The sequence below is a fragment of the Rhipicephalus microplus genome, chromosome X (genome assembly GCF_043290135.1).
Source record: "Rhipicephalus microplus isolate Deutch F79 chromosome X, USDA_Rmic, whole genome shotgun sequence".
Taxonomy (NCBI): Eukaryota; Metazoa; Arthropoda; class Arachnida; order Ixodida; family Ixodidae; genus Rhipicephalus; species Rhipicephalus microplus.
This window is the reverse complement of record NC_134710.1, coordinates 137,211,379-137,238,964: the sequence shown is the minus strand read 5'-3', so window position 1 is coordinate 137,238,964 and position 27,586 is coordinate 137,211,379. Positions and strand designations below refer to the sequence as shown.

At 40.1% G+C, this 27,586-nt stretch overlaps 2 protein-coding genes across 7 annotated transcripts in view; one reads left to right on the top strand and one right to left on the bottom strand.

Moving 5' to 3' along the window:
* Positions 1-18,364, top strand: part of LOC119176528 (uncharacterized) — a 63,672-nt gene extending 45,308 nt beyond the window's left edge. For all 4 annotated transcript variants that reach the window (XM_037427866.2, XM_037427865.2, XM_037427868.2 and 1 more), the window contains 4 exons: positions 7,573-7,668; positions 8,889-9,149; positions 9,715-9,899; positions 12,218-18,364. In XM_037427866.2, coding sequence (XP_037283763.1) covers positions 7,573-7,668; positions 8,889-9,149; positions 9,715-9,899; positions 12,218-12,581 — 906 coding nt within the window. In that variant the 3' untranslated portion in view covers positions 12,582-18,364. The remainder of the gene's footprint in view (positions 1-7,572; positions 7,669-8,888; positions 9,150-9,714; positions 9,900-12,217) is intronic.
* Positions 18,365-20,670: 2,306 nt separating this feature from the next.
* LOC119176524 (zinc finger CCHC domain-containing protein 8 homolog) overlaps positions 20,671-27,586 on the bottom strand; it is an 80,706-nt gene continuing 73,790 nt past the window's right edge. For all 3 annotated transcript variants that reach the window (XM_075877810.1, XM_037427861.2, XM_037427860.2), the window contains 2 exons: positions 23,896-24,040; positions 20,671-22,995 (listed from right to left, as the gene is read on the bottom strand). In XM_075877810.1, coding sequence (XP_075733925.1) covers positions 22,403-22,995; positions 23,896-24,040 — 738 coding nt within the window. In that variant the 3' untranslated portion in view covers positions 20,671-22,402. The remainder of the gene's footprint in view (positions 22,996-23,895; positions 24,041-27,586) is intronic.

Sequence of the window (27,586 nt, the reverse complement as noted above, 5' to 3'; positions counted from 1 at the left end):
CCTTTAGCAGGAAAATGGCCGCAGATTACACCATGGACATGAAAGATGCTGTTACATGCACCAGTTAGGATGTTTCAGCAGTCAGAGGCAGTCGGTGTCACCCAAACCATGTAGCGAAAAGCCTTTCATTCCTTCACAATGCACTTAGAGCAAAAAAATGGGGAGGGGGGCTAATGCTTGGCGCTCCGCTTTCGCTTCTGTTGAAAGCGAGAGTGTTATTCAGTCAACTGTTCAATCTGTTTACTTATCGGTGGTGTGGTCGCAACCTCCGTTCAATCTGTTTACTTGCCGGTGGTGTGGTAGCAATCTGTCAACAATGTGGATGTGTGTCTGGCATGGTGGCATCATTGGATCCTGTGGCTATATGGGACGTTGTACCTGTGGGCTGCTTCATGCCTGAATACATGCTGCTGAGTGTAAGAAATCTGACCATGCTTAAAAAGTGTTGCAGAGCCCCTTTACAGGCCTCACCGAGACATTGTGTAAAGGGGGCCAATACAAAGTAAGAACAATTTAGAAGACATCAAAAACGGTTAGTACACAGAAGTAGGAACAATGGAGAATAATAAAAAACAAACAATTACTAGCATAGCAAAATAATTTCTAGTACAAAGCTAATCTATTTTCTAGTCTATAAATTTCTAGTCAAATAATTTAGTTCATATAGTCAAATAATATCTAGTACAACAAAGCTTAAAAACAAGAGTATCACTTTTCTGATGAAATAAAAATTGGTAAAAAATAAATAAAAAGGGGTTGCAAAAAACATGAAACAAAATGGACCAGCTAAGATTGATCAGAGAAATGGATGATATGTTCACGAAATATGTTGGGATTATGCTGAAGGACGATGCTATTGGGAAGATTGTTCCACAATCGTATGGCACGCAGGAGGGATGAGTAGTTAAAAGCATTAGTGTTGCCATAAACGCGGGAGTAGCTGAAGTCATTGTGTAGTCTGTGCGATAAGTGAGAGTAACGTTGTAAATGTGGTAGGGGTGATCGGCTTTGGTATATTTATGAGAGACAAAACGGCCATGGCACGACGTAGTGTTAATGGGTGGAGTGAAAGTTCGAGTTTTAGCTGCATTGCACTAATTATGGAGCTCAAAGCTATCTGTAAAGTGTCAAGTTTTGCTGGTACCCCAGATTTGTTGCTTGAGGTTTCATGTATATTAAGTTTTGGATTTCTGTTACACACTGTGTGGTTCTGTATTTATTATGAATGTAGCATCCTATATGCAGGACTTGAATTACAACGAAAGCTGTTATGAGATCAGAACCCAGATCACGTGCAGCGCCGTAGTTGTCCGCCGCCGCTGGTGTTTGTAACCAATATCGTACGAAATAAGAAAAATCAAATAAAAAAACACCAAAGACATGTAGTGCCATGTGAGATTCAAACCTGGGTCCACTGCATGCTAGCCCCATATCCTACCGCTGAGCCACACCGGTGTGTGGGTATCCTTCGCAAACTTGCTTTAGGCAGGCTTTTTGTTGGGAAAGGAATCTCGTTAATATGAGTAGTAAAACATTTTATAACAGCAAAGGAACAACCAGGCGCATCACACAATGCGAATCGTGTAACGAGTGGGTCTTCCAATCCTCAAACACATTACAAAAGCTTGTTCTTCATCACCTATTAACTGTGGCACATACCCACTTCAGGCATAATTCTCTTACTGTCGTCAGCCGCTGAATGCAACACAAAATTCGTAAAAAATTTGTTGCAAGTGTTCAGTGCATACCACGCTCCTCCAAAGAATGACGAAGGACCGCATAGTGCATGCCGGCCTACTATACAAAAATTATGATTATTTATGGCATAGTGGGTACCCAGAAACTGTGCTTCTAGCATTTACCCAAAGAATGGTTATAAAGAGCTCTGAAAGGTTGCGCTTCACGCTTTTGCTGTGACTGTGCTGCACGTTTCGCATAGGCCTGGCGATATAGTATATATATTACTGCTCACAGATTACTAAAAGTATAGCGTTACTAAACCTATATTGGGCGAAGTACTTTTGATATTGTCACCTAGCTGCCTGGCGGAATATAAAGAGTTAGGTACATTAGCCACTTTTGCCTAAAACTTAGGAAAGTCCACTACATATGTATTGCACTTAATGTGTACTTTAATATATGCAGTAACTCTCAGATGAATAAATTTAATGACTACAGTATATTCTTATATAGCATTCATGTGCTGTTAACTTAGAGTTGTCTCATTTCAATTATCTGTAAGTGCTGCAACATCTTTTTTTACTTTATTTCACTGTTCCTTCAAATAATCTGACCAATCTTTGCTATTGTATCAGAGCCAAAATATATAAGAGACTATTCATCTTTTAAATGATCCCTGCTGATATTGAGGCTGAGCTTCCATATAATTACAGCAGTATATATCCCCTTCATGCATGAACTATGATGCATTGTCTACGAATGGGCCAAATTCACATAGCTTAATTCCAAGGCACTTATTATTACATGAAAAAAAAAAGAAAATAAAGGAGTGTATTGTTAAAGGCACTTTACATAAAAAAAGAAAATAAAGGAATGTATTGTTATGTGTGTTTCAGTCATTAATTGTAATTTACTTATAATTAAATAAATAATTATTCTCCTTTTAGTCATATTCCATTTAGACATAAAAAGAATTGATATCAAATGCTCCATATGTGTGCACTGGTCGTATTCAATTCAAGAAAAGAAAAGTAGTCCTCTTGACATTGGTTCTGATACGCGGCACATCGAACAACCTGCCGAACATCATATTGCCTTCACTAAAAAGATCGACTGCTATCATACACAGCACACTGGCGTCAAAGTCAAGACAAACTGACTATAGAGAAAGTTCAGTTCAACCAATCAGTAATCTTGGTCTCTTTTTGCCACAAGCTGACATGACTGGCATTAAACAACTTGCGTACACAAAAGTAGCCACTACTGCGGAAGGAGATGTGTATGCATTTTTCAAGTGAACAATGTGAGGATGAAAAGTTTAGTGTCTTTTGTATAGCAGGGCAGTGCAAGGCACTTTACTTAGTTTATGGTGCAGTAGGAGTAGAGGATGTGACAGTGTGATGAGAACAAGGACGCAAAAGAAACGAAGGACGCAAAAGAAACGAATGCCACAGGATCAGCGCTGACTGCCAACTGCAAGTTTTTACCGAAAAACTGCCTTTCACATATTTTCAAAGCAAACATGTGTTATATCGATCATATTTAGGGCTGTTTGCTTTTGAGTGAAATCAGGTTTTATCTAATTATTACACTATAAACGTTTTTCAGAAGAATCGAGTTAAACCCGATTTCTCTACGCACTCCAAAACTACCTACCAACCTTTCTTAATTTGTATGGCATTTACAGTGTACACACGCTAGCCACCCTATTTTGGGACAAAGAAACTAGATCCTGTTGGGCTAAGTGCACACCAGTGACCTTAAGTTCATTTCAAAAACAATGTGCAGCACTGTGCTACAAAGATCTGAACCAACTGCCCAATGAGTTCACTTAATCTTTTGTATAAATTTGAAGGCAAACATATATATGACAAGATCACAAGTCCAGAGACATAAGACCAGTTTTTAAATCTAATATTAAAAATTGTGTACTTAATGTGACTTTTCGTATTTGTGTAAATGTATCACGTAAAACAATAGTAAGTTTAATTAATTCCGAGGAAAAAAAAGAATTTTTTCATATTATTTTTTCAACCTGATAACCTTTTTGAAAGAAAGATTGTGACTGTACTTAGTGATTATGAGTGATGTAATCATGTTTACTCTGAGAATATATAAAAGGCCAGTTTTCTTATAATAAACTTTCAATTGGCAGTCAGCACTTGCACTATGGAATACACTCCTTTGGCATCTTTGTTATTATCGCACAGTTTCATCCTCTGCTCTAATTATGAACCAACTGGACCTCATCATGCTGCTGTCTTACATAGAATGGACAGACTGTGCTTAATTCATATACATGTCATGCCACAATGCATGGACTATTTCATTGTGATGTCAGAATTAATGCCATACCATTGCAATCAAATAATTTATACATGCAGCATCATGCAAAGGTCACAAGAAATTTATTGTTTCAAATAATCGTATTAGAGTCTTTCAATGTTTTTCTGGTCGTGCAACTCCTCCTGTAGTTTCATACACCGCTGCTAGGGTTGACAACCGCTTGGGTCACCGCTGTGAACGTGGGGGCATCTGTGCACACATGCTGCTCTAAGCTGAATGCTGTGCCGGTTCAAGGCAATGATTTACCTTGCACCAAACCGCAAAAATTCAACTAGCAACTGACATACAATGTGGCTGTTGCATATGCATCTGAAGAACTGGCTTTCACGTATATTTTTTTAGATATTGAGGCTGCGATGGATCTAATTGTATTGTACGCAGCAATATTCACTGCATATGTTGTTCCAGCACGGTTCCTTACTTAAGGCAGTGGAGCACAAAAGTATTTACTCAGGCATACAATATTTACTTGGACTTTAGCGCTGCACAAGTTCTATAAATTCACCAACTTGCAAAATGAAATCTCGCAGCGAGAATCGAGCCAGTGCTGATTGCTATTTACAACCAGACTATCAATGTCAGGGTACATGGCCGCATTACAAAAAAGAAAAGCTCTGCATTTCTGTGTTTACAATTTATAATAGCTAACTTCACTTCGCTGCCACCGAACACACATATTTTGCAACCCTTGAAATGGGAATGAATCTTTCGCAAGGTTAACATCCGTGTGCAATGTCAATACACACTGATCTCTAGGATCTATGGCGTAGCCTTAACTCTGAGCTTGCAACCCAGTTCTGTTCATTTATGACATGTAGTTTTGAAAGCTACATGTTAAATAGACAAAATTCCAAGAACGAAAGTATGTTGCACTTTACATTGTCTAGTGTTCAAGGGCAGTCGGATATGGTGGCACTTTCACAAATCTTTGACTGCTTAGATCGACTACGTTTGCACCACGCAATGCAAGGAATTTCTTGATGAAAACTGCTCACAGGGTAGACTTAATAAATGAAATGAAGTCGTGTTTCTTTAATCTAGAAAAAATAAGCGCATGTGTTCACAAGCAGAGCTATGTAGCACTTTCAATTTATTCACAATGTGAAAAATGTAACATTGGCAAGAAAGGGAGGAAAGGAAAAGGAAGGGAAGGAAAGGCAGGGATGTTAACTATTCTAGGACTGATATGCTACCCTACAAAAGGGAAAGGGCTGAGAGTTTTAGAGATGTAGAAAGAGAGGGAGGGCAGGGAGCATGCACACAAACTCACACTTCACAGTGATCATAACACATTCATTTTATAATCACCAGTGTGAGTCTGCTGCCTTCAAGAAGTTAAGCAGCGACCTGAGAGGTCATCCGCGATGACCTTTCAGGTCGACATTTCAGAATGGTTTCTGCGTCATCTATGCAAGCTATAGCAGCTGCTGGAGGTGTTCTCTGCACATTGTTGCGAGGGCAGTAGCAGGAAGATGCACTCTAATGTTTCCTCACTTTCACATTTATTGCAAAAAAGGTTCACATTTATTGCAAAAAGGGTTCTCAGTCATTTCAATTCGAAAGAAGAATGGCTTTGTATAAGCCACTCTCAACTATAAATGGCAAAGCAGAGTGGCATCATTTTGGCATAGTCTTAACGTGTTCGGGTGGTGGTGGTGTTGATTGTGCAGTGTACTTGTTGTATTTGACTTCTTGTGCAACTACTTGAAGTCAACATGGGCAAATACTGAGAAACGTGTCAAGCAGAGGAAGCACTAATGCCCATCGAGCTTATACTTTTTATAATTGCTTATTTCAATGCATATGTTTAAAAACATCACACTGTCAATCCACTAATTTACAGTAAACAGAGAATGTTACTATTGAAAGAGAGAGAAAAAATACTGATAAATTACCTAAGCAAACAGAAAGGTATGAACGACACTTTTTTAGCGTAGAACGCTGTGCAAGGTTAGTAAATGAAGAAAGAAAGGTATTGAAGGAACAAAAAAAAAAAAAAACCAGCAAAGTGATGCAAATTAAAAAAAAAAGAAACACATTAGCTTAGTTGACATTAAGTCGATGGAAATAGAAAAAAAAAACACTTTTTTTAACATGTGCAAACAAGAAAAAAATGCGAAGCACCTAATAGACTGGCAAGAACATAAAAAAAATAACTGGCATCAAAAGCTTTCTCGCACTCTAACATGTTTAGAATCTAAAATGAATTCAGCAGCTTCCTTTCGTGGTATTGCACATTCTCATTCATCAGTCTCATCACTGTTCCTAGGCGAACTAAATGACATTTTTTCACTCGTACATCTGTAATCTGAGCGACAACAGCATATCTTCGGCATCATAATTCACATATATCATCCATGACCTTGGATGCAATTATCACAGCCGTCAGTCACACAAATGCTGAAAAACAAGGAAATATTAGTGCTGATTCTGCTGGATTTTTCAGGTCGACCAGCTCTCCATACGCAATGAAACTCTCTTCAATGCACCCTTTGTGGTCTTAGCACCGCCACTGCGCTGACATAAAAGGCTCTTCCCATAATGTTACAGAGGAGTTTCGTGACCAGAAAAGCATCGTATAGTCAGAGTTTATTTACAGGTGATAGAAGATACACATAAATAAATGACACATATTAGGCATGCAAATAATACAGCATTGTGAAAATACATTGAGTTTGACCAAATAGTAATGTACACTCAAATCTCATTATAACGAACATGGATATACTGAAATATCGGTTATAAAGAAGTAAATGAGAAATTGTCTTTCAATAGATACAGTGTTAGGAGTAACCTTTATAATAAATTTGACATAATGAACTTATTCTCTTGCAAGATGTATCTTTGTTATAGTGAGATATGAGTGTATCTACATACTAGTTTAGATTGTTGGAAGGTATTGTTTTTACAGAGCTTCAGAAAAAAATTACCCTTAACCCTGCAATTTTTAACTGATACTTTATAAATAAGAAATTACTTTTTCCTCCAAGTATTGCATAATTCTACTGGGAAATAAAAGGGCTCAAAAAGTTCAGGGACCTTTTAACACTTTGATACGAGATATATTACATATGAATGTGAGCCTATGCGACCAGAACTAGCTCTGTGTTTCCATGCTAAGCATTTACAACTAAATCTGTAGTGACCAGCAACCAAATCGAACTGTAGCTCCCGGAAGAACCACGATAAGAAAAATGAGACACATCGGCTATATGGCAGGTTTTGAGTTGAATTTGCCAAACATTAGCTGATGCTGGAATGCTCTGGGTGGAGACTGACACTCGGGCACGTATATCTCACCAGACTTGCTGCTATGGATCATTCCACTTTTTGTGCTTTTCATAGCATTTTCTCCTTAACACTTGTGTGTATATGTACGTAGAGTAACAAATGAGTAGAGTAAAAAATAACAAATATTATCGTATAACAAATGCGGACACAGTTGAATCTCCAATAGACTGCTAATAATAAAAAGAATATAATGAGTTCTGTGCAATAAGGACTTGGAGAATAAATAGATGTGATGTTTCTTTTTTCTCTATGCAGGATGTGTCTTGCAATAACTCCCACCATGGTGAAGAGAGGCAGGAGTTCTCCTTCACTCTTTACGACTTCAATGGTCATGGCAAGGTAACAAAAGATGTGAGTAGGCTTTTATGCGTGGTACGGTGGTTCAGTATTATAGAATTTAGCTGCTGAGCACGACGTTGATGATGTGATTCTTAGCTTCGATGGCTGAATTTTGATAGGAGATAACTGCAAACTGCAGGAGCTTTCCGTGTAATCAGCCATTCACTATAATGATCATCATAACCCATTATGTTGTTTCATGTTACTGAACCTCAAAAATAAACCATTATTATTCTGTTTTAGCAGGCAGCTCTTGTTTCCAGCTGTGCTATGACCTAGAGCAACTATTATGAACAAATGGAAAACCAGATTACATTCATTAGGTACTCATTCAAAATTCTTTTTTGTTGACTTTATGATCAGGGTTGTCATTATTGGGAATAGAAGGTGAGGTCAAAGTCCCATTTCTTGAAATTGGTGTTCAAGCCTCCTTGCTGGTTCATCACTGTGGCATCTTAAATTTGAAGTACTTTCTTGCACTACTGAGGTTTATTTCGTGCTCTAAAAGCCCCTTTAAAATACAGTGTGGTGCATTTTTCTTGGAACAGTTTGCTGTTTCAGCATTGCAAATTACAAAAAAAAAAAACCTGTCATGGAGACAAGTTATAGAAAATCACTTATGTGGAGAGTGCATATGTAGAAAACAAAGTCAATACAGTGAACCTGTGGCAGTAAAAGCAGCTAGAGGAATAGACTGTTTTACAGAGGAGGTAGAAGGTTATTTTAAGGTCCTATCATGACACGTCTCATTTCTGTGCCATTTTTTGGTGTTTTAGAAGCGTTAATTCACTAATACAGGTCAACCTAATGTTTTCCTTTGTATGTCTTCTAAATGCTGGTGCTCTTTCCGACTCCAGCCATCTCTGTTCACTAGCTAACTTTTCTTACCAGTCGGATATCATGTCTTAGGTTATGCCTTTATACTTAGGTTATGCCTTTATATCATGTCTTAGGTTATGCCTTTATACTCAGCACAGCTCTGCAATCTCAGTGCCTTGCTGTTTGTTACTTGGAAAAGTCCAAGTGATACTTTAGAATTTAAGTTTAGTGTGTTATACTTCACAATGTGTACCTTGTGCCTCTACCGAGTGAATTACTAGTTGCACACAGTCATAAATAGCGTGCACAAGTGATGCTTGTTCGCATGTGTGCACATTCATGATGTGTTTACTAATGCTTGCACTAGTTTTTGTATGCGGCAGGAATGAAAATGATTTTGCTCTTCTATTTAGGACATTGCAAGCCTCGTTCGTTCAATTTATGATGCACTTGGAAAGAAAAGCTTGCCAAAGTCGGGTAGTCGAACTATCAAAGTGAGACTTGCCATTGGACCAGATGAGGACAGCTGCGCAGCACAGACTCGACCACTTTCAGAGTCCTCAGCACGCAGTAGTGCCCCAACAGCTTGCACATTGCTAACAGATGAACCACCTCCTAGTCGCAGAGCACCGGAGAGCCTCTCGGTTCCTGTGCACCGAAAGTTTCCTCCACAGGTTGGTGATTTCTTTGGCACTCACTGACTGGCCAAATATTGGTGGCTATCACCATAGTCATCAGCAACATTTATTAAGTTTATATTTGCTGTGTACACAGAGAACATTACTTTCATAACTGGTATGTCAAGTTGAATGCCATTTACGATGCACGATGCATGCCGGAGCTTTGTGGTTCACGAGTAGCCAACTGGCTACTTCTCTGCGCCTTGTGAACTGTATTGAGTGCTGTTCTTAAGAGAACACAATGAAGGCTATGATACCAGTTTTTGTTTCATGTGCATACATATGTGCCTGTGTTGCTGCCCGATTCACCTTGCTGGAAAAATAAAAAGGAGAATGCGCTGTTCTTTCACAGCAAGCTTTGGTGTTAAAAATTGGGAAAGTTCTATCTTATAAACTGTCTCTACTACTATTTTGCATATTAACAAAGCCATTTATAGTCAGTGCAGATGTTGTGGCTGCATACATTTTGTGTGAAAAAAATTTGCATACTTTGACTAGCATTGGCATTATGATAAAAAAAAGTGGAGGCCTTAACATAAGTCTCATTGGGTTTTTGCAGACAGAAAATGTTGCAGCAACAGGAAACAGATGCAAACACTCATCTGGTGGAATGCCAGCGTCACCACAGGGAAATCACTCACGGAGGGTCAAGCCACGTGTTCATCAGCGACATGAGCTCCTGCAATGGCTGAAAGAGAGCACAGAGAAGGCTTGCTACCAATCAGCTGCTGCAGAAGATAACAGGTAGGGTGCATTGTTATAATGGTGATTAAAATGCATCATGGCAAAAATATATTGATCCTGCTGAAAATATGCAAGTAAAGTGAAATGCTCCTATGTGGTAACAATATATAACTGAGCATTGATATTAAAGTGGTTGCAACTTTTCAACACCAGTAACTTGGTGTCATGCATTTTTGCACAGTTAGAGTGGTGGAGGAGTCAAGTTTTACTGCCTGCCAAATAAGAACCTGGAAAACAATTTCTGTTGCTTTACTGAATGCTGTTGTCCGAGAAATGTTGCATGGGTGCATAGTCTAGGTGAAAAACGGAGCAACCGTACAGCCTTCCTGCTTATTGCACGCCACCACAAATGTGTTCTGTATGTTCATTATGCTACGGAACAGTCGCGAACAACACATGCCATGATTTTTCAGTAGTTCTTTCAACTTGATTTTATGCCACACTCATTATTCATCTCATGGCTTTTTGATCCATGCTTAAATTGGCGGCAACGTTGACACTGGCGTTCATCGCGGCGTTGCACAGGAGAGAAACCTGGGGAGGCGCAAAGCACGCATTGATGCGCCGTTGTTTCCTACTGGAACATGCCAATCGCTGCTAATGGGCAGTGAGAGAGAGAACACTCCGGTTGGACACAGAGGCACGCAGTCTGCTTTTAGTTAATGGGCACACTGCAAATTTTCATTGTTCAACAGCACACAGGAGAAATCTCCCACTGACACTACCTTGGAGGTCAAGATCCAGTGCCTATATATACAGGGTGGCTACTGAACCGTTATGCAGTGCGAGCAGTCGTTTTTTTTTTTTCAATTACAAAACTTGCTAGCAGATGCTGCCTGCGTGGTGTTGCAAAGAGAGAGGGGAAGGAGACCCACACGCGCATGGCTGTGTAAACGTCGTGGGGAGGAATGCCTAGAGGAGAGGGGGAGCGAGCGTAGGTTAGCAGATGCTCTTTCCTCAGTGTTGCGAGACGAGAGAGGGGGAGCATAGGAGAGGATAGCAATCAGCAAGGGTCCTACGGGATTTTCAGGCTTGGATATTTTCTCATTTCCCCATAGTATGTGCTAGTTTTTACACCAGTGTGTGGAATGTTATACACAATGGGCTGTTCACCTCCTGCTGTTAAAACTACCTGGCATATTGCATTTAGAAGTTGCTTGCATTTACAAGCTGTTGCTAACTCAATGAAGTTCAGTGTAAGCATGCTCTACCTTGCACCTTTACAGCGATAACCGCATATATATGTACGTACTCTCACACACGCACACATGGCTACACATGCTCGTCATCACGTATGCATATAGTATGTATATGCTTGAATTTACTGACTCTATTGTGCTTTTTTATGGAGTTATTACAGCAACACTGAACTTAAATATGCAGATCTGTCCTTACATGCAGACAAATACTCGTAGTACAGTAGACTTTTATTAAAAACTGAACCAGAATGGACCAGAAAAATGTGTTTCATTTAACAGGAGTTTCGTTTACTGAGAAATGAAAAAAAGGTGGAGAATCTGAAGTATGAAACCAATCGTGCCAGGTGCAGTTGTTCCATTTAAGCAGCAGTTCTGTTGAACAGGTTTCTGTTGACTGAGAGTCTACTGTACATTCACCAGAACTGTGGAGTGCTCATACCAAGCTTCCAAGAGCAAAGCTAAGAGAGAGTTATGCTGCTTCTGGCAATGTGATAGCTTGCACACAGTATGTTGAGAGTGAAGAGCTGTGTACAGCTCTGCCTTTATTGGAATGAAATGATGTACGAAGGGCTTCTCCCAATTCAAGATAGGTACAAGGGTTCATAACTCAGCAGGAAGAAGTATATTAAATTATATTCTGATAGCAGCCACAACACCCACTATAAAACAGGAGATCTTTGCAAAATATTGCCATGTGGGGTATGTCCTTTATCTACTCTGAAGCAACCATATTTATTACAGGTGTGAATTTCAGTACTTCCTTGCCAATAAGCATCAGTGCATACACCCTGCAGGAAATCGTACAGCTGTTCCTAAAACCTGTTAATGATAGCACCAAAATAGTAATTCAACAAAACTGTTTGCTACCGACTGTTTCTTCTGCTTCCATTGCCATAGGAAGTTCTCGATTATTATAGGGGCTGAATGGTTTTAATCACAGGCTTCTTGACTGATTTCAGAATGAATTTATTTTCAGCTACAAAATAAAATTTTTTCTGGAAATCTTTTTATGCAGCAAGTATTTGCCAAATCTGTAGTTTCATGTTTAATGTAGGCCACTAACTCTGTTCATTGGCTCTGAATGTCAATACGAACTCTTAGAACCCTTGTAATGCGCAGACGACCGCAGCAGGCGGCAGCAGCCCGCAGAGCTGAGGCCACCTCACGGCCAGAGCCCACACCATGTCCCTACCAATTGCTCGACCGAGGCCATGAATGTGGAGGTGCTTCATCAAGCCCTCAGTGTGAGCGGCGTCAACATAGGCGCTCAAAGTCGCATGAAGAGGAGCCACCCTGTCGTGGCTGGCATCACCACTACCGACACCGAGAGCGGGACTTGGAGCGCCAGCGTGCCATGCGCCAGGTAGCCAGCTGGATAGAACGCGAGCAGCTGACCGGTCCACCACCTCCTTCTGCTCAGCGTCACGAGCACCACCATTTGCATGAGCACGTGCACCATCACTACCATCACTACGTCGACTGACAGTGTGCCCATGTTTTGGCTCTTCCCTGTATGTACACAGGGTGTGAGCGTGATGTAGTGCACTCACTTGGATGAGCACAAGGCAGAGGCTGACGCTAGGCATCCACTGTGCAGGTGTACACATCCTGACCTTGTTGACCACAACGACAGTGAGAAAAACAGTTCTGCCAATGTGGGGACAAGCACAGTGAGAGTTCAACCACCATGGGCCTAAACAACCCATACTGGCATAGTGTTTGTCACTAACTGGACCACTCCGCTGAAAGGTTTGCCTGTTTGTTCCCCACATCAGGCCTCCATCACAAACTTGTCCATAAAAACTTCATTGCCCAGGGCAAAGTGCCACCATATCTGTACATTTTCTACTCTGTTGAGACTAATTGGGTGTACCATGAAATGAGGCTGGGGAGATCACTTGTTCACCCCATTTCCTAGGCTTTAAGAGAGTGAAGCTTTGTTCTTCTACCCCATTTCCTAGGCTTTAAAAGAGTGAAAATTTGTTCCTCTGGTGAGAAAGATTGAGGTGTAAAATATTTAAACAAAAAGTAACAGGTTGTAAAGAATATATGCTGCCTGAAATTTTATTTACACTCGCATGTAGACACTCAGAACAGGCTGTTCCAATTGTAATTTGCATGTAAGTGTTCTGTGGAAAATATTTAGTTGGGGTATGAATGTGTTCAAAAAGTTTTATCACATGCCAGTAGTTGGATGCCGGTGATGGTATTAATTGTAATTAGCAGTGCCACTGTATACAGCCCAATGTTTTGACAACTTCGCAGGCATATGAAATATATGACTCAAATGTCATTTCCTTTCCATTATGGTTGCTAATAGGTACATATGATGAAATACAATAATGTATTTGAATGTAATTTGGTGCAGCTGTCAATGCATGCATATATAAATATTTTTTACATTCTTGCTCAACAATATGCGTGGCAGGTCACACGTGTTTTCTTCACATATGCATGTGGCACTAATATGATCGAATGTATTTATGTGTGTGCTTTTTTTCACTCTTGGCTTGCATGGTTACAGCATTAAATTACTAAAATTTATAGAAACACTACATAAATGTATTAGCTGCTAGTCTATTTGACCTAATACAAATTTCTTGATTGCCGAGTGTAATCAAAATTGAAAATCTGAGCATGGTTTTCAAACACATGTATGATGTCCATTTTCCCCTTGTCGATTTTGAACAAACAGTTTTATTGAGAGTAAAAACTGACTGCATGCATGCAAGTGTATTGAGTTAATTTGGTTTAGAAAGGTTATTTAACATTTTCATACATTTGTGGATTTCAATAAGTTAAGAGTTAATAATGGAAAAAGCTTGTGATTTTATCATTTACGTGAGATTCATAATTGAGCTGACGGTGAGAAATGTATACCTTTGCATAATACTAGAAAACACTTTAAAATTTTATAGAACAGTGCAGGTTAATGAATTAACTAAACATTCATGCCATTTCGATACATTAACAATGAAACACATTTATGCTTGTGCTCACTCACTCAAAGTAAAGATTTAAAATTGCTGACAACTTTTATTTTCACTGTGGAACTGTTTAGAGCAGCTTTGCGGCATGTTAAACATTGGTTAGAAAGTGTGGTAATGTTGAATGCTCTTACAGCGGCCCTGCTTAAAGGAAACTAGTACTAAGAGGCTTTCATTTTTTAAAACAATTTGTAAAGGATTGAAAAAAGCACTGAGCACATCACCACAATGATTTAGTTACCATGCTGTCATTTAAAAGAATACAACCATAAGTTTATTATCTAAAAAATTGCCATGCATGTCATTTTAGCCCATGAAATCTATCAACTTGTGAGCTCTTAACTTCATAAAAGATCATTTTAAAGGTTTCTCTCTCAAGCAGTTTGCTGTAAGTGCACTCCACTGTTAGGGCCGAGGCCTGTAAATATGTGCCTTGTAAAAAATGAAGGTGCTATTGCAGACTTAAAACACTTGGTGCCCAAACTGTTGTTACTGACTGCCCTGATCGCAGGGTCTCGTACTGGGTATACGTACATCCACACACCACCTCCAAAAAACTTTTTGTGCCTCCCAGCCAAAGAAAAAGAAACTGAAGTATGCTTTCTGACAAAGTTTTCATTTTTTAGTTTTGAATAGTTCTTTCTTGGATATAGTGCACATATAGGGAAGAGAACTGATATTAGTCTAAGCCTGGATGATAAATATAATTTGCTTAGGAATGCTCTGTTTTGGAATATTTGTCACTCTTGGGCATTATGACACTGTTCTTTGTTTAAAATGCTAGTCCTGTTTGGTATTTGGGATGATGGCTTTAATGCTTTTGTTTTGAGATTGTGTTCTTGACTGTTTTATCATTCAATATAAAATGAAGCACTGAAAATACTAATACAATTTGATAAGCAAGTAATTATAATGAATTATTATTGCTCATTTTATGCTGTGTCTGATAAAACTTCTTCATTCAGTATTTTAGACCTCATGTGTGTGTAAATCGACACTCTTCACTCCTGCTAAATATGTTCAATGAGTCATTTCATGCTTTATGAATAGAATAAGAACCATGATCACGGTTACAGCAACCCTGGAAGCTGCTCAAGCTGTTTGCAGGAAAACACTTTTCCACTAAGTTCAAGCTCTTTATCAGAAGGATTCAGTTTGCAAATTGGTGACAAGTTACATTATAGGATAGCATGCTACTTGAAATGCAAGCATATTCAAAAATTCTGACATGAAACGGTGTGCCATAAATCAGATGATGAGAATAATGGTAACTATTAAGTGTATGTGATAGAATGCCAATAGGCTTCTCTGTGAGTATGCCAGTTCTACCAGTTTCTTTCTTTCTTTTTTTTTTTCATTTGCTAACCTGAATTGTAGCATGATTTAGTGCTAGTACCAAAATGCTTCCTGAAAAAATCAACATGAATGGACTGTGTTCATTTTAAGGCTGGCTTGACGCAAGTTAGCTTCATCTACAGGAAACCAAAGGCCCCAAAACTTATGTTGATCCACTGAGTAAAAAGTTTTCTTTCTTTCTTTATCCATTAAGCTTAAAGGGACACTAAATAGCGAAACGGTTTTCCTTGTGTTTATCCACTGAGTAAAAAGTTTTCTTTCTTTCTTTATCGACTAAGCTTAAAGGGACACTAAAGAGCGAAACGGTTTTCAATGTATTAGGAAAATATAATTTGACAATAATTGAAAATGCCACTCTTACCTAGAGATGACGCTTGGTAAGCGAGAAAATGCGGGAACAGAAAAAAGCAAGCGGAGATGCCACCTTCCCGCACCAAAGACCGTAAGGTTATAGATCTTGAAGGACTCTACTAGGTCCATGTAGCTTATAATCGATAAAAATGAAGTACATTGCCATCTGTGGGTGCCATAGATTAAGCATACAAAGTTTCAGAAAATTTCATCTAGCTATTATTGTGAAAACATGAAAAAATACATTTTCAAATTAGTGACATTACGTGTGGAAATTTCAGCGTGAAGTTTTAAAATGAAACTTCAACCTTCGATTTCTCCACTAGTAATGAACTTATGATGGTGAAACTTATGGTATTAGAGTTCTCAAAGTCCCGTTTATCAATCCAAAGCAAGTCATTGTTGCTCTTTAGTGTCCCTTCAAGGAGAGATAACAGAATATGAATTTTTTTAATGCTAATATACTCACTTGAGATGTCATGTAGCTTCGATAACACTTTTTTAAACATGTTAGCACAATTATTCATTAATTGTGCTATCATTCTACAAGCAAAGTACAATTATACAAGTAAACTTAACAGAATTATTCATGAATTGTACTATCATTTTACAAGCAAAGTACAGCTTGTTTTGACCATGTGATGAAATGTTAGAAAAACCAAGCTTTGGGACTTTTTGATGCTGGTAATCTTACTGGACTTTCTTAAAAATTTTAATTACAAAGCAGTGTGATTTTACGAGTGATTTTGGCAAATTGTGTGCATGTGGCTCATTACAGTGACCCAAATAATTTTATACCTTCTGTTTGCTTTCGTGGAGATTGAACAAAAAGCTGTATTTATGTGGCCACATTTAGTACAGAATTTTACAAGCATTCCTATGTATAGGTAGCATGTTTCAAGGGACCATATTTTTTATACTATTTGGTAGGTGAAGAAGCTCGTGAAGGCACAATGAACATGCTCTGTTGTAGAATTAACACTCTACTACAAGCCAGTTTGACCTATACATTCTAAAAAACTGAATATTTCATGCGACACTCTAAAAATGGCTAGGTATGCTGCACATTTTCACTCTGCATCAGGGACTGTATTTCTACCTTGTGCAGAATTTAGTGATACTGCATCAAATGTGCTTTGACATAATTACCCACATTTATGCCAGGAAAAGAAAATGAAGCCTTACTGAAAATCTGCTCTTTCACTTTTGTTTCTATAATCATATGTAGATAGGATGCATCCTTGCATACAGCAAACTGTGGCCATCATTTTCTAACGAGTGGCCTAATTAATGCATTTACAGCTGTTTACCAGTTGCACATTCCTAAATGCTTTTATGCTTGTAATTGAGGAAAGATTAGAAAAAAAAAACATTTATTTGTTTATGTTTTGAATGAAAATGGACTGAAATGAGCATCATGCTCAGAAATAGGAATTTGAAGTTATTAATAGTTTACATGAATACTTCATGGGTGAAATTATATCCCGAGAAGTGCGGCATTCTGCTCTTGTCAAGGCACTGACGAACTTTTATTTTAAAATAGGAATAGTTGTGTCTTAGCATTTAAAACAAGTGGTGTATTGTGACACCCAGTTGTGAAAAGTCTTAAAAGTGGCTCATAATTGGAATGAAAGTGTTACGATTTTTTTTTTTTCACAGCATAGGAACAACCAGTCAGCTATCTTCTAGTTTGTTGCTGAAGGCTTAGGTAGGCATGTATTTGTAAATTAGGGTAATTTTTTTGAGCGTGGAAGAAAACAACTTGAAAAAGGGTTCTTCAGAGGAATGGTTATCATCTGCCTGAACATTTGCCATGAAGCCAGAAAGGAAAATGTACTGCTCCCGGCTTCCACACTTGAGCACTTGATAGTTTGATGGTTAGTTTTATTGGTTGAATCATCACACTATTGTCTGAGTGCAGATTATTTAAGGCAGGGATACTGCCTACCTTTTTATTGTAGCCGAGTGACTGTGTTTGGATTATTGAATATTTCCTTACACAAAATTGAATATTTCCTTACACGCCTTTATCATGCACTGCTAAATGCACCCTTCCGAATGCCTGCCTGCTTCTGTAAATTCTTGGCAATAAAACATCAACATTTTCTTTTTTTCTTTATACCAGTCTCCTTCCTACCTGCACATTTATTCTTACTGCCCTGAATACTCTGTTAATACAGTTTGTATATAGAATGCTCAAGGAGTCTCAGGGATTATAGAAGTAAGAACTGAGCAAACATTCTCAATTTTTTTTTGCATTTGTTATGCATATAGTGTGGACACTCTTGCCATTATATAAATACATATGGAGATGCTGTAATGCTATGCTGTGACAGTGAATTGATATTAGATGCACCTATGTTATTCAGCCACCTTGCAACCTGTGGATTGTGTGTAAGTTATTTTGTACATAAAATATGTATACCTCAAGCCAAATGTTATTTCAATGCTGCAGCAAGGCATTGGTCACATCAAGTAGGGGCTATGGCACCTTGGACATTTACACGTCACAAGTGAGGTGAAGCCTCTTTGTACTGAGTATGCTGAATAAATGTTATAACTTTGAATGAAATTTAGTGGCCTATTGTTTATTCATTGGTTGAAGTATGTAATCTTTTACGGTGATTTTATTGACTGCTATTTCTGCCTAACCAACCATGGTGGTTTTAAATGATTATGCCAGTCGAAAGCCACTTGCCAAGCAGAGATACCAAGCAGTCGAGCAGGTTAACTTGATTGCGTGATGGGTGAAAATGATAAGCTTTCCAAATGCTGTCACAACTAAGTGTGTTATACATTATTCAAATGGACAGGGTGCTCAAAAGTTCCCAAGCTGCTATTGCTTGTAATATTATGGCAGCATGGCCCTTTACATATACTGCCCTATCTATACTGGTGACCTAAATAAATTCTTCACCACTACCTTCACGGTGCTCAAGCTAGGCAAATATATATATATATATCCTGCATAACAGCACATTTAGCATACTTTTTTTTGTCCTCGCAATAGCCAAATATAGAGTTAGCAGAATATATACATTACATTTGCTTGGCTGCAAAGTGCACTCCATGGCAGGTTTTTGTCCTCGCTTGAATGTAACGGAGTATTGAAATTCAAATGCAAGGCTACTGTCCCTGGCATATGTACTACATCTAGGGCCTGTACTTTGGAGCGATACTTTTTCAATGCTAATGCCTCTTCATACTTTTAGCACTTGGCCATTAGTCAGGGTGACTGTCTGCTGCATTATCAATGAGATCAGCTGACCATGTACAGTATAGTGGATGGTAAGACTAGCATAAAATAAGGCACAATGCATTGCTACAAAATACGAGCACACATGTATAGAGACTGGAATGAACTTCTACATGCACTCATTGCCCGAGAACATGTGTAAACCGTTTTATATGCTTCATGCCAACAAGCAAGTTTTGGGAGGGAGCTCCAAACAATGAAAGACACAGCATTCGCCAGGCAGCCAGACTCTTTTACGGCCGAAATTTCGGTCATGATTTATGTGAGCTGTTCACTTCATCACTAGAGACTAGATTATAGGCAACTTCTGATGTCTTGCTGCACTTCAAGGCTATGCCCTTTCCGGTACATGACCATAAGTTATTAAGGGGCCAGTCACCATTGTAGACTAACAAGTGCAGCGCCTGGGTCAAGCTCTCTTGACAGTGTCTGCAATGGTTTGAGTGGCCTTATAGAGCAGCAACAGTCTAAATTTTAAACAAAAGTGAGCCCTTCTTCACAATAAGGTGTTTCTTCTCAAGGAAGTATCTTAGCGCATGTGTATGTGTGCTAAAGTCAAATTCCTTCTTGCTAGTGGAACCTCTGGTATGAGTTGTCAAAGATCACAAGCACTAACATCACTGAACTCTGAGCCTGCATTTGTGCAACATCTGAATAGTTTTGTAACTCGTAACTGAGCGAATGATTGGTGCCGACCCAATGAACCTTGTAGCACAGGCAGGTGACCTTAGATGTGGTAAGGAGTCGGAAACTTCACCGACACCTTATGCTTTATTCTATGGTGGTATTATCATCCACCACTCGCTGCTGGTTGATCCAGTCGGTAACTATGACGGATTGTAGCTCTGACTACAGGCCAATTAAGCGCGAAAAGTATGAAAAACATTGGCATCGAAAAAGGCATCACCCTGCCATAGTACCTCGTATCATGAACACCAGCAAGTGAATGCTTAGCTTGTGAAATGCAGAACAGCGAACGAGCTCCACGTGGATATCGGCGAGTCGGTGAGCTCCACCAGGCAACCACCAAGCAGTGGCTCCATCATAGCAAGTTCACATGTGCATACATAAAGAGATTAGCATATGACCTGGTGTGGTGCGTGTGCAGTGGCAACTAGCACAAATCGTTGAGCATCTCCTGCAGGCTTTAATGGCCCCATACTATCACAAATTTAGGTTGACCCCCCTCGCCCCCTAAATGTCAAGGCCAGTAAGGTGTTGCATTTTTTGCATTATGCACAAATATGATTTAGGTGGCAAAACTGCTGGGAAACTCGTAAAAAAATGTGGCACGTACAAACTTCCCACTTTGCTGAAGACCCAATGCATGATCGCAGAATTGTTGAGCAGCTACAGAAAGCACCGAGCAAATTGATAACGACACGATACTATTTGGTTATGGTGCATAGTCTATTTTTCTGCACTGCATAAAAAGCCAACAATAACACAAAGCACAAAAAGGCATTTTTGCATAGTAGAGGGATGGCATTTTTATTGCACAAGCTTTCTGCAGCAACTTGTTCTTCATTTTGTGGTTTCTCCAGGTAGGTTCGCACTAACCTATACTCCACTTACATTGATTTGGAGGAATAGTATGTTATCAACAAGAGACTAGGCACACATCTTGTGGTTATTTTTTATTTCATAGCTCAAGTCTTTTATGTGAACAGACCTTCTAGAACTACAGGAAATTCTCATATAACACATGCTGTTAAAGGAGCACAACAGTGACACGAATCGCAGAAATTTTGGTGTTGTTACTCTAAATTAAAGCACTGATGTAGAGAACCGTGAATTGAGTATTACAGTGCCTATAAACTGAATATGTTAATACTGCCACTATACAAACACATGGTTTCAACTGACACTTTGCAAAATCATGAGCAGACCCTAGCATAGAGCTGCAAGTTGACTTTCCTGCAAAATTATTTCTTGTTCCCAGACTGCTTTTCTCCCACTAAGCGTGTTCACAACTCCACATTTCAGCGAAGGTGTGGGAGCAGCATAAATTTCTAAAATACATTGCAGGAATATCATGCCTTGTGGTAATTACGTTACTCCATGCACTGCGAGAAAGAAGCGAAGGAAAGATCGGGAATAGCGGAGAGTGGAAACCTGCTCACATATGCGCAGCAACTATATTTTGCAAGCTGTCAATATTAACGAGGGCTGTTCACAGATGCAAGGAAAGCAACCTATGATGTACTAGAAGCAACTCTGTCGTCTAATGTTATTCCTATGTGTTGCTGGTAAACAACCATTAGTGAACTATTGTCCAGTGACTCGGACAGTGATTTTGGCTGCATGCAGGATGCAAGTTCGCAAACATAGGGATATGTATTGACTCATCATGGTAATGCCCGTTGCAGAGGGCGGAGAAAACCAGAAATGTAAAATGTTTTTGCCTAGCTCCAGAGTGTTGTGCATGTTAACAGTGCACGACAAAGAAACGAAAAATGACCCCTTTTCAGTGCCTCAAGATCGTTTTGGTACTCCTTTAACGCATATTAGTGATCACAGAGAAAGAGAAAAAAAAAGAGGGCAGGGAGAAAGCACCGACATATGTGAACTTATAAAATATCCAACTAAAGTTGTATGTTGGCTACATAACGAAGCAAACTTGCACCTTTCATGACTAGCATTGCTGGGGTGACTTGTACATTGCCAACCAATGGCTTGAATATTGTTTTTATACATACTAGTACAGTGGAAAACAGCCATTGTTGAGCTTCATACGTGACACACAGCAGCAGACTTCTGCACTCCACAGAATATAAAGTTTTGCAGTTTACTGCATACACATTGCACGTAGTGCCACAAACCTAGGTTTTCAGTTGAAGTTTGAACTAGGAATTAAAGAAAATGAAGGATGTGTCTGACCTTCACCTGTTGATGCTGCTGCTGTTCATCTCAATGCCCATGGTCTTATGACTGCTATACTAAATTTAGCCGCAACAGTAGTTGCACCACTGCTAGGCACCCTCATTAGGGCTGCAATACACTCTCTTGAGAAGGGGCCATGGTGCAATACAGAATAGGCAAAACACCTGAAATAGCTGTAAGCACATATCAAATAAGTGGTTATAAGGCTGACTAAGGCTACTCATGGTATTTGACTTGTGTTCAAGGGTATAGCGAAGACTTTATTGATGCTGCTTGAAATTTTATTGGATGAGTGAAAAATTCAGAGCATACAGACAACACGACTACCCCAGTGTCCCTGGGCACTGGGAGCTGCTTCAGTCTGCTGGATTACCTGGAGGTCTCGGTCAGGCCTTAAGAACAGGGGCCTTTTTCTGCATCAGATCAGATAATGGGACCCTCAAAGTTGCGAACTTCCAGCTTGAGTCACTTTTACGATTCCTCATCCTCATCACTTTCTTCCCGCATAGCACGCACTTTCTCAAGAATAGTGCGCAGCTTTTCGTATCTTCCAGTAGCCCCAGGCAAGTTTTCATAAGGGATGTAGTCAGTCATGCCCTTCGCAAAGTTTTCACGTGGTGGAAGTGACTTGTACTTGCTGAATCCAAGAATCATAGGGGTTCCCAAGGTGACTTTGTGTGTTTTTGTTTTTGCTTTGTCCACTGTGGAGTTGTCAGAACTAGACGTGTTTCCATTTTGAACATCTAGTAGGCTGGGCTGCTCTTGTCTGTCAGCCTCGGTGCTGCTTGAAGGAGCCACACTGTCGCTTGGCTGCTCTTGTCGGTCAGCCTGAGTGCTGCTTGAAGGGTCCACACTGTTGCTTGGCTGCTCTTGTCTGTCAGCCTCGGTGCTGCTTGAAGGAGCCACACTGTCACTCGGCTGCTCTTGTCTGTAAGCTTCCGCGTTGATTAAATAAGGCACGTTGTTGCAATCAGTGGCTAAACTTGGCTGCTCAGGAACAAGACTTTCTTGGCTGGCATCCGTGCTGGTACACTTTGAGTCTGTTGATGAATCTGCTGCCATTGCTTTATCCCGGATGACATGCACAAAGGAACATCACAGGTTAATAATGGTATTAGGCTTAAGGGGGCAGACTGGTCTTAGACATTTTTTGTTTATTTCTTCAGTGATCTTGATAAAACTGCACAGGGTTATGCAGTTTTTTCTGCTGATTTCAAATATTTAATTAGTTTTCCTATAACTCACATTGTTCTTGAGATAACCTAAGTTCAGCACCTATTGTTTAAGGCCACAATAGAAAAAAAAGTGCTTAATTAAAAGTGATATTTAGGATATGCCGACATAGACTAATGACTATAGAGTGAAAGTATGGAAGAGGTTTTTGTTTTTAGGCCTTTATTGGTTATTTTGCAGCAAAATGAACTATACATTTTCAAAAGCAGTTGGAATTGTGTTACAAATTTTGATTAGTAATTAATTAAAAAGGCATGTGCTCTAAATTCTGCTCCCATACTTGCATTCTACACACATATAGGTTTCCACTGCAAAGGGAATTATTGTTGTACCTGCCCTAGCTGCAGAGATATTGAGGCCTCAAAATTGAATAGTCACAAATTTACTGCCTTCTGCTACAGCATTCCTCATAAGCGTATAGTAATTTTGGCATAAAAAACCCCGAACATTATTATCTATACTTAGCAGCCTTTGGTTTACTTACATGTACATTTTTTCTGCAGATTTTCTCTGGAATGTTCAGTGACTTATGTAATGCTAACTCAGTACAGTGTGTAAATTATGTATGTGCAATACTCCCTTTATGTCAATGTATAAAAAAAAACACTGAAATTTTTTTCTAAAACTACCATTGCTATGGTACATCTTTGCTCTACATTATCACATACAGAAACAAATATGAGAGTATATAGAAAATTTCACACCGGCAAATGAAAGCATGCATACTTCACCTGCACCAATGTCTCCGCCTGCAAAGCAAACCGGTTTCTTTTCAGTCCCATCATCAATGACCATGTCCACCATTGGACCAATGTCTGTGCTTGGTTGTATAACAGGAGGCCGGAGCTTCCGCCTTTTGCCAAAGCTTTTTGCAACCTGTATTTAAAGCAGTTTAGAAGTGTTGCATGCTTCAAAATACTTAGTATCGAAATACAATATACAGAAAAGGTTAATAAAAATTTTGTTCAACAAACTGTATACAGTACCAAAAACTTCAAATGTTTCTGCATGCCACATCACCAGCACGTGTTGCAGGTAAAGTGGAATTTTATGAAAAACATTTTAGATTTTCCATTTACATCACTTTCGGCCTACGGAACATGCCAAGCAGAACCATACGTAAGGAATATTACAATTTAATACTACAAATATTATCGCTGCGTTAGCCGCATGCCCTCAGAGCTCGTACACTGCTATCGCGTCGCCGAGACCACGGTTTTGAGAGCGGCGGCTGTGCACATGCCTTCAAAACTAAGTTATTTTAGGCTATCTATGATCGCATCTTCTGCGGTTTCCCATCTGTTGCGTAGTCGCCAGATCGTGTCAAGAACGATCGCAGTTTTGTCCACAGTGGTTGTGGCAACGACAACCACAAGGCAGTGCGTGCGCTTGTCGTGTGCGCAATTCTGAGAAAAGAGGAGGGCTGATCATGTTGAACGTGTGTCGACGAAGAGTGGGTTTATAATGGCCTGTTTCCTCAAAGAATAAACAGTTGCAAATGAGTGCCCGTGGTGTCTATATTTGTTTCTGTCTGTGGTTGTTCTTTCGGCGCAACGTTGCATAATTAATCAAGTAATTCTGAAGCTTCAAGCATGCTGTTCTCGGCCTTCGTTCGATGGTTTCGGTACTAAAGTTCATATTAACAGCTGCAATTAGGAAAAGTGTTTGGAACATTCGAACACTTTGGCCTAATGGACACAGAGGAATGTGGCTGGAGAATTTGACAAATTCCTATCTGCCGCGGTTTCGCATCACTAAGATTCTACTGTACGTTAAGATCAACAACTCAAATTCGTTTATAATAAAATGTGATAGGTCTGCAAAAAGCCCAGAGCAAATTGACCTGCATTTATGTCAATGTGACCAGATCACCACATAGATATTTCGATTTTCAGGGTTTTTTTTTTTCATGACAACCGTACAAACGGAAGAAACCGTCGAAATAGGGAGTCTCTCGGACAATCCGGGAGACTCCTGATTATGCCTTTTTATGCCATGCCTTTTTATAACGAAGTCGACTTACAGACTGGTGCCTAAGGACGACCGTAGTATCAATCTGCATGAGTCTGAACATTAGGCATTTTACTTTTTTTAAGTAAAATGCCTAATGTTCAGACACATGCATTTGTGAATGTTTAAATGGAGCAATTTTTTTAAACAAGAAAAATATTTTTATGTTAAGCATTCACTACATCCAAAGGCACCAGCCTGTAAGTAAACTGTCTTAACCCTTTCCAGTTTGAAACTGCTTGGCCATAGGCTTCAATAACTTTTTGACACTTTTACTGACTATCCGATCATGTGTTACAGTTCTGCTTATATATTTTGCAGTGTTTAAAATGAATACCTGAACTGGGTGCAGAACTGCCATATTTCTTCCCTACGGTGAACCGGAGTAGTGTGACCATTAATGAAGGTTTATGCAATCAGCAGACATTCAAGGCGCTCTGTGCATTGTATTTTTGAGTGTTTCTTTATAACCTAGGCTTCACCCACTCTCCTACAGCATTTAAATGACTGAAGCAGACGCAAATTTTTTTTTTCTTTCAAAAATACTTAGCAAGGGCACCTAGTGCACTAAAATGACTGTCCCTAATTTACAGGAATAGATTTAGAGATGGTAAAGAGCAATGTCAGGAACACTTGGCAATGAACTACCCTCATCCCAATTTCTGGATTTTCCTCCTTTATCCTTTTTGCATTTCAAAGAGCAGCTTTTATGTGACTGATTGCAGGTTTAGTGTGATATGATGTAACAATCTGAAGAATTAGCTTAGGGGAGGATGGAAAAGAGCAAGCCCAACGCACAGCTCGTCGAATCCAGAGCGTGAGATCATATGTCTGCTATGACTTTGCCGTGAGAATCAATTGGCACTGGGCAAGATTAAACACATTAAATGCGCTGAATCACTCGTGTTTACTGTGGCTCTCTCCATGTGCAAATGATTGACTCAGGAGATGATGAAAGACAGCAAGCACACGACCCTGTTCATGTCTGCTGTTGCTTCTGCTGGGAGAGAACATCTGGCACAGGAGAGGACAAAAGATAGTGAGCACCTGCCAAACAAAGTGGGAGCTCGCGCCGACCATGGCAGTCACCACAAGCAAACGATCGGCGCAAGGGAGAATGAAGGACAAAGAGTGCAGTGCAGCATGAGTGAACGATTGGTGCAGGGGAGGATAAAAGACAGTGAGTAAAGTGCGTAGCTTGTGTCTACTATGGCTCCTGCCAAAGGCAAACGATTGGCACAAGAAAGAATAAAAGTGCCTTTCCAACTCACAGTCTCAAAGACACAGGTAATAAAAGACAGAGGGTGTAGTGCACAGCTTGAGGGAGCTTGAGCCTGCTGTGGCTACCACCATGAGTGAATGGCTGGAAAAGGGGAGGAAGGAAGATAGCAAGTGCAGCTGTGGCGCCTCCCATGAATGAACTACTACTACTATAGAAGATAAAGGCAAGCAAGCATAGTCAACCATTCGCGCAGCACAGTGTTGGAGCACAAGTTTGCTGTGGCTTCCACCACGAGTGAACGATTGTTGCAGGGGAGGATAAAAGACAGCGAGTGCAGTGCACAGCTTTGTCTGCTATGGGTTCTGCCCCAAGCGAATGATTGGCACAATGAAAGATGAAAGCCATCAAGTGCAGCTCGTGGCACTCAGGCCATGGAAGCTCGTATCTGCAATAGCATGTACGATCAGCGAAAAATTCTCAGAGAAAAACGAAAATCAGCTAGCACGGAAGACAGAGCACGGGTATAGTTCACACTTCAGTTAGGCAGCTTGTGCTGCTATGGCTACAGCGCTACAGCGGTGTATGCTACAGCGGTGGCGACATGAGCGCCACTTGGCAAAAGAGAGGTTAGGCCAGCGCACAGGAAGCAGCAGGGGAGTCTCTTTGGGGTTTGGCTGGCATTCTGCGGCGATGGCGTAGTGGTTAGAACATCCGCCTCACATGCAAAAGGTCCGTGGTTCAAATCCCGGTGCCGCGCAGTTCCCAACTGAATTAAAAAAAGATCCGCGCTGTGATGGAATTGCATTAAGAGGCCTGGGGTGCGGCCTCACCCGTAACCACCGCCGGTAACACACTCCCTCACCAGAGAAGGATTGGCCACCCTGGTGCAGTATCTAGCCACTACCTCCCACATGCACACGTCAATTAACTCACTGCCCTTAGTCCCCAGCACCTGCGAAGCAACTGTCCACGGCGGCGGTCAGATCTGCAACGCAGCAGAGGGTGCTAAGAATCTTTGGATCCGGACAGGCCACCATTGGAACCTGAATCTGGCAACGTTTAACGCTAGAACCTTATCTAGTGAGGGAAGTCTAGCTGTACTATTCGAGGAGCTAGAGGGTGTTAAATGGGATATAATAGGCCTCAGTGAGGTCAGGAGGGCAGATGAGGCATATACGGTGCTACAGAAT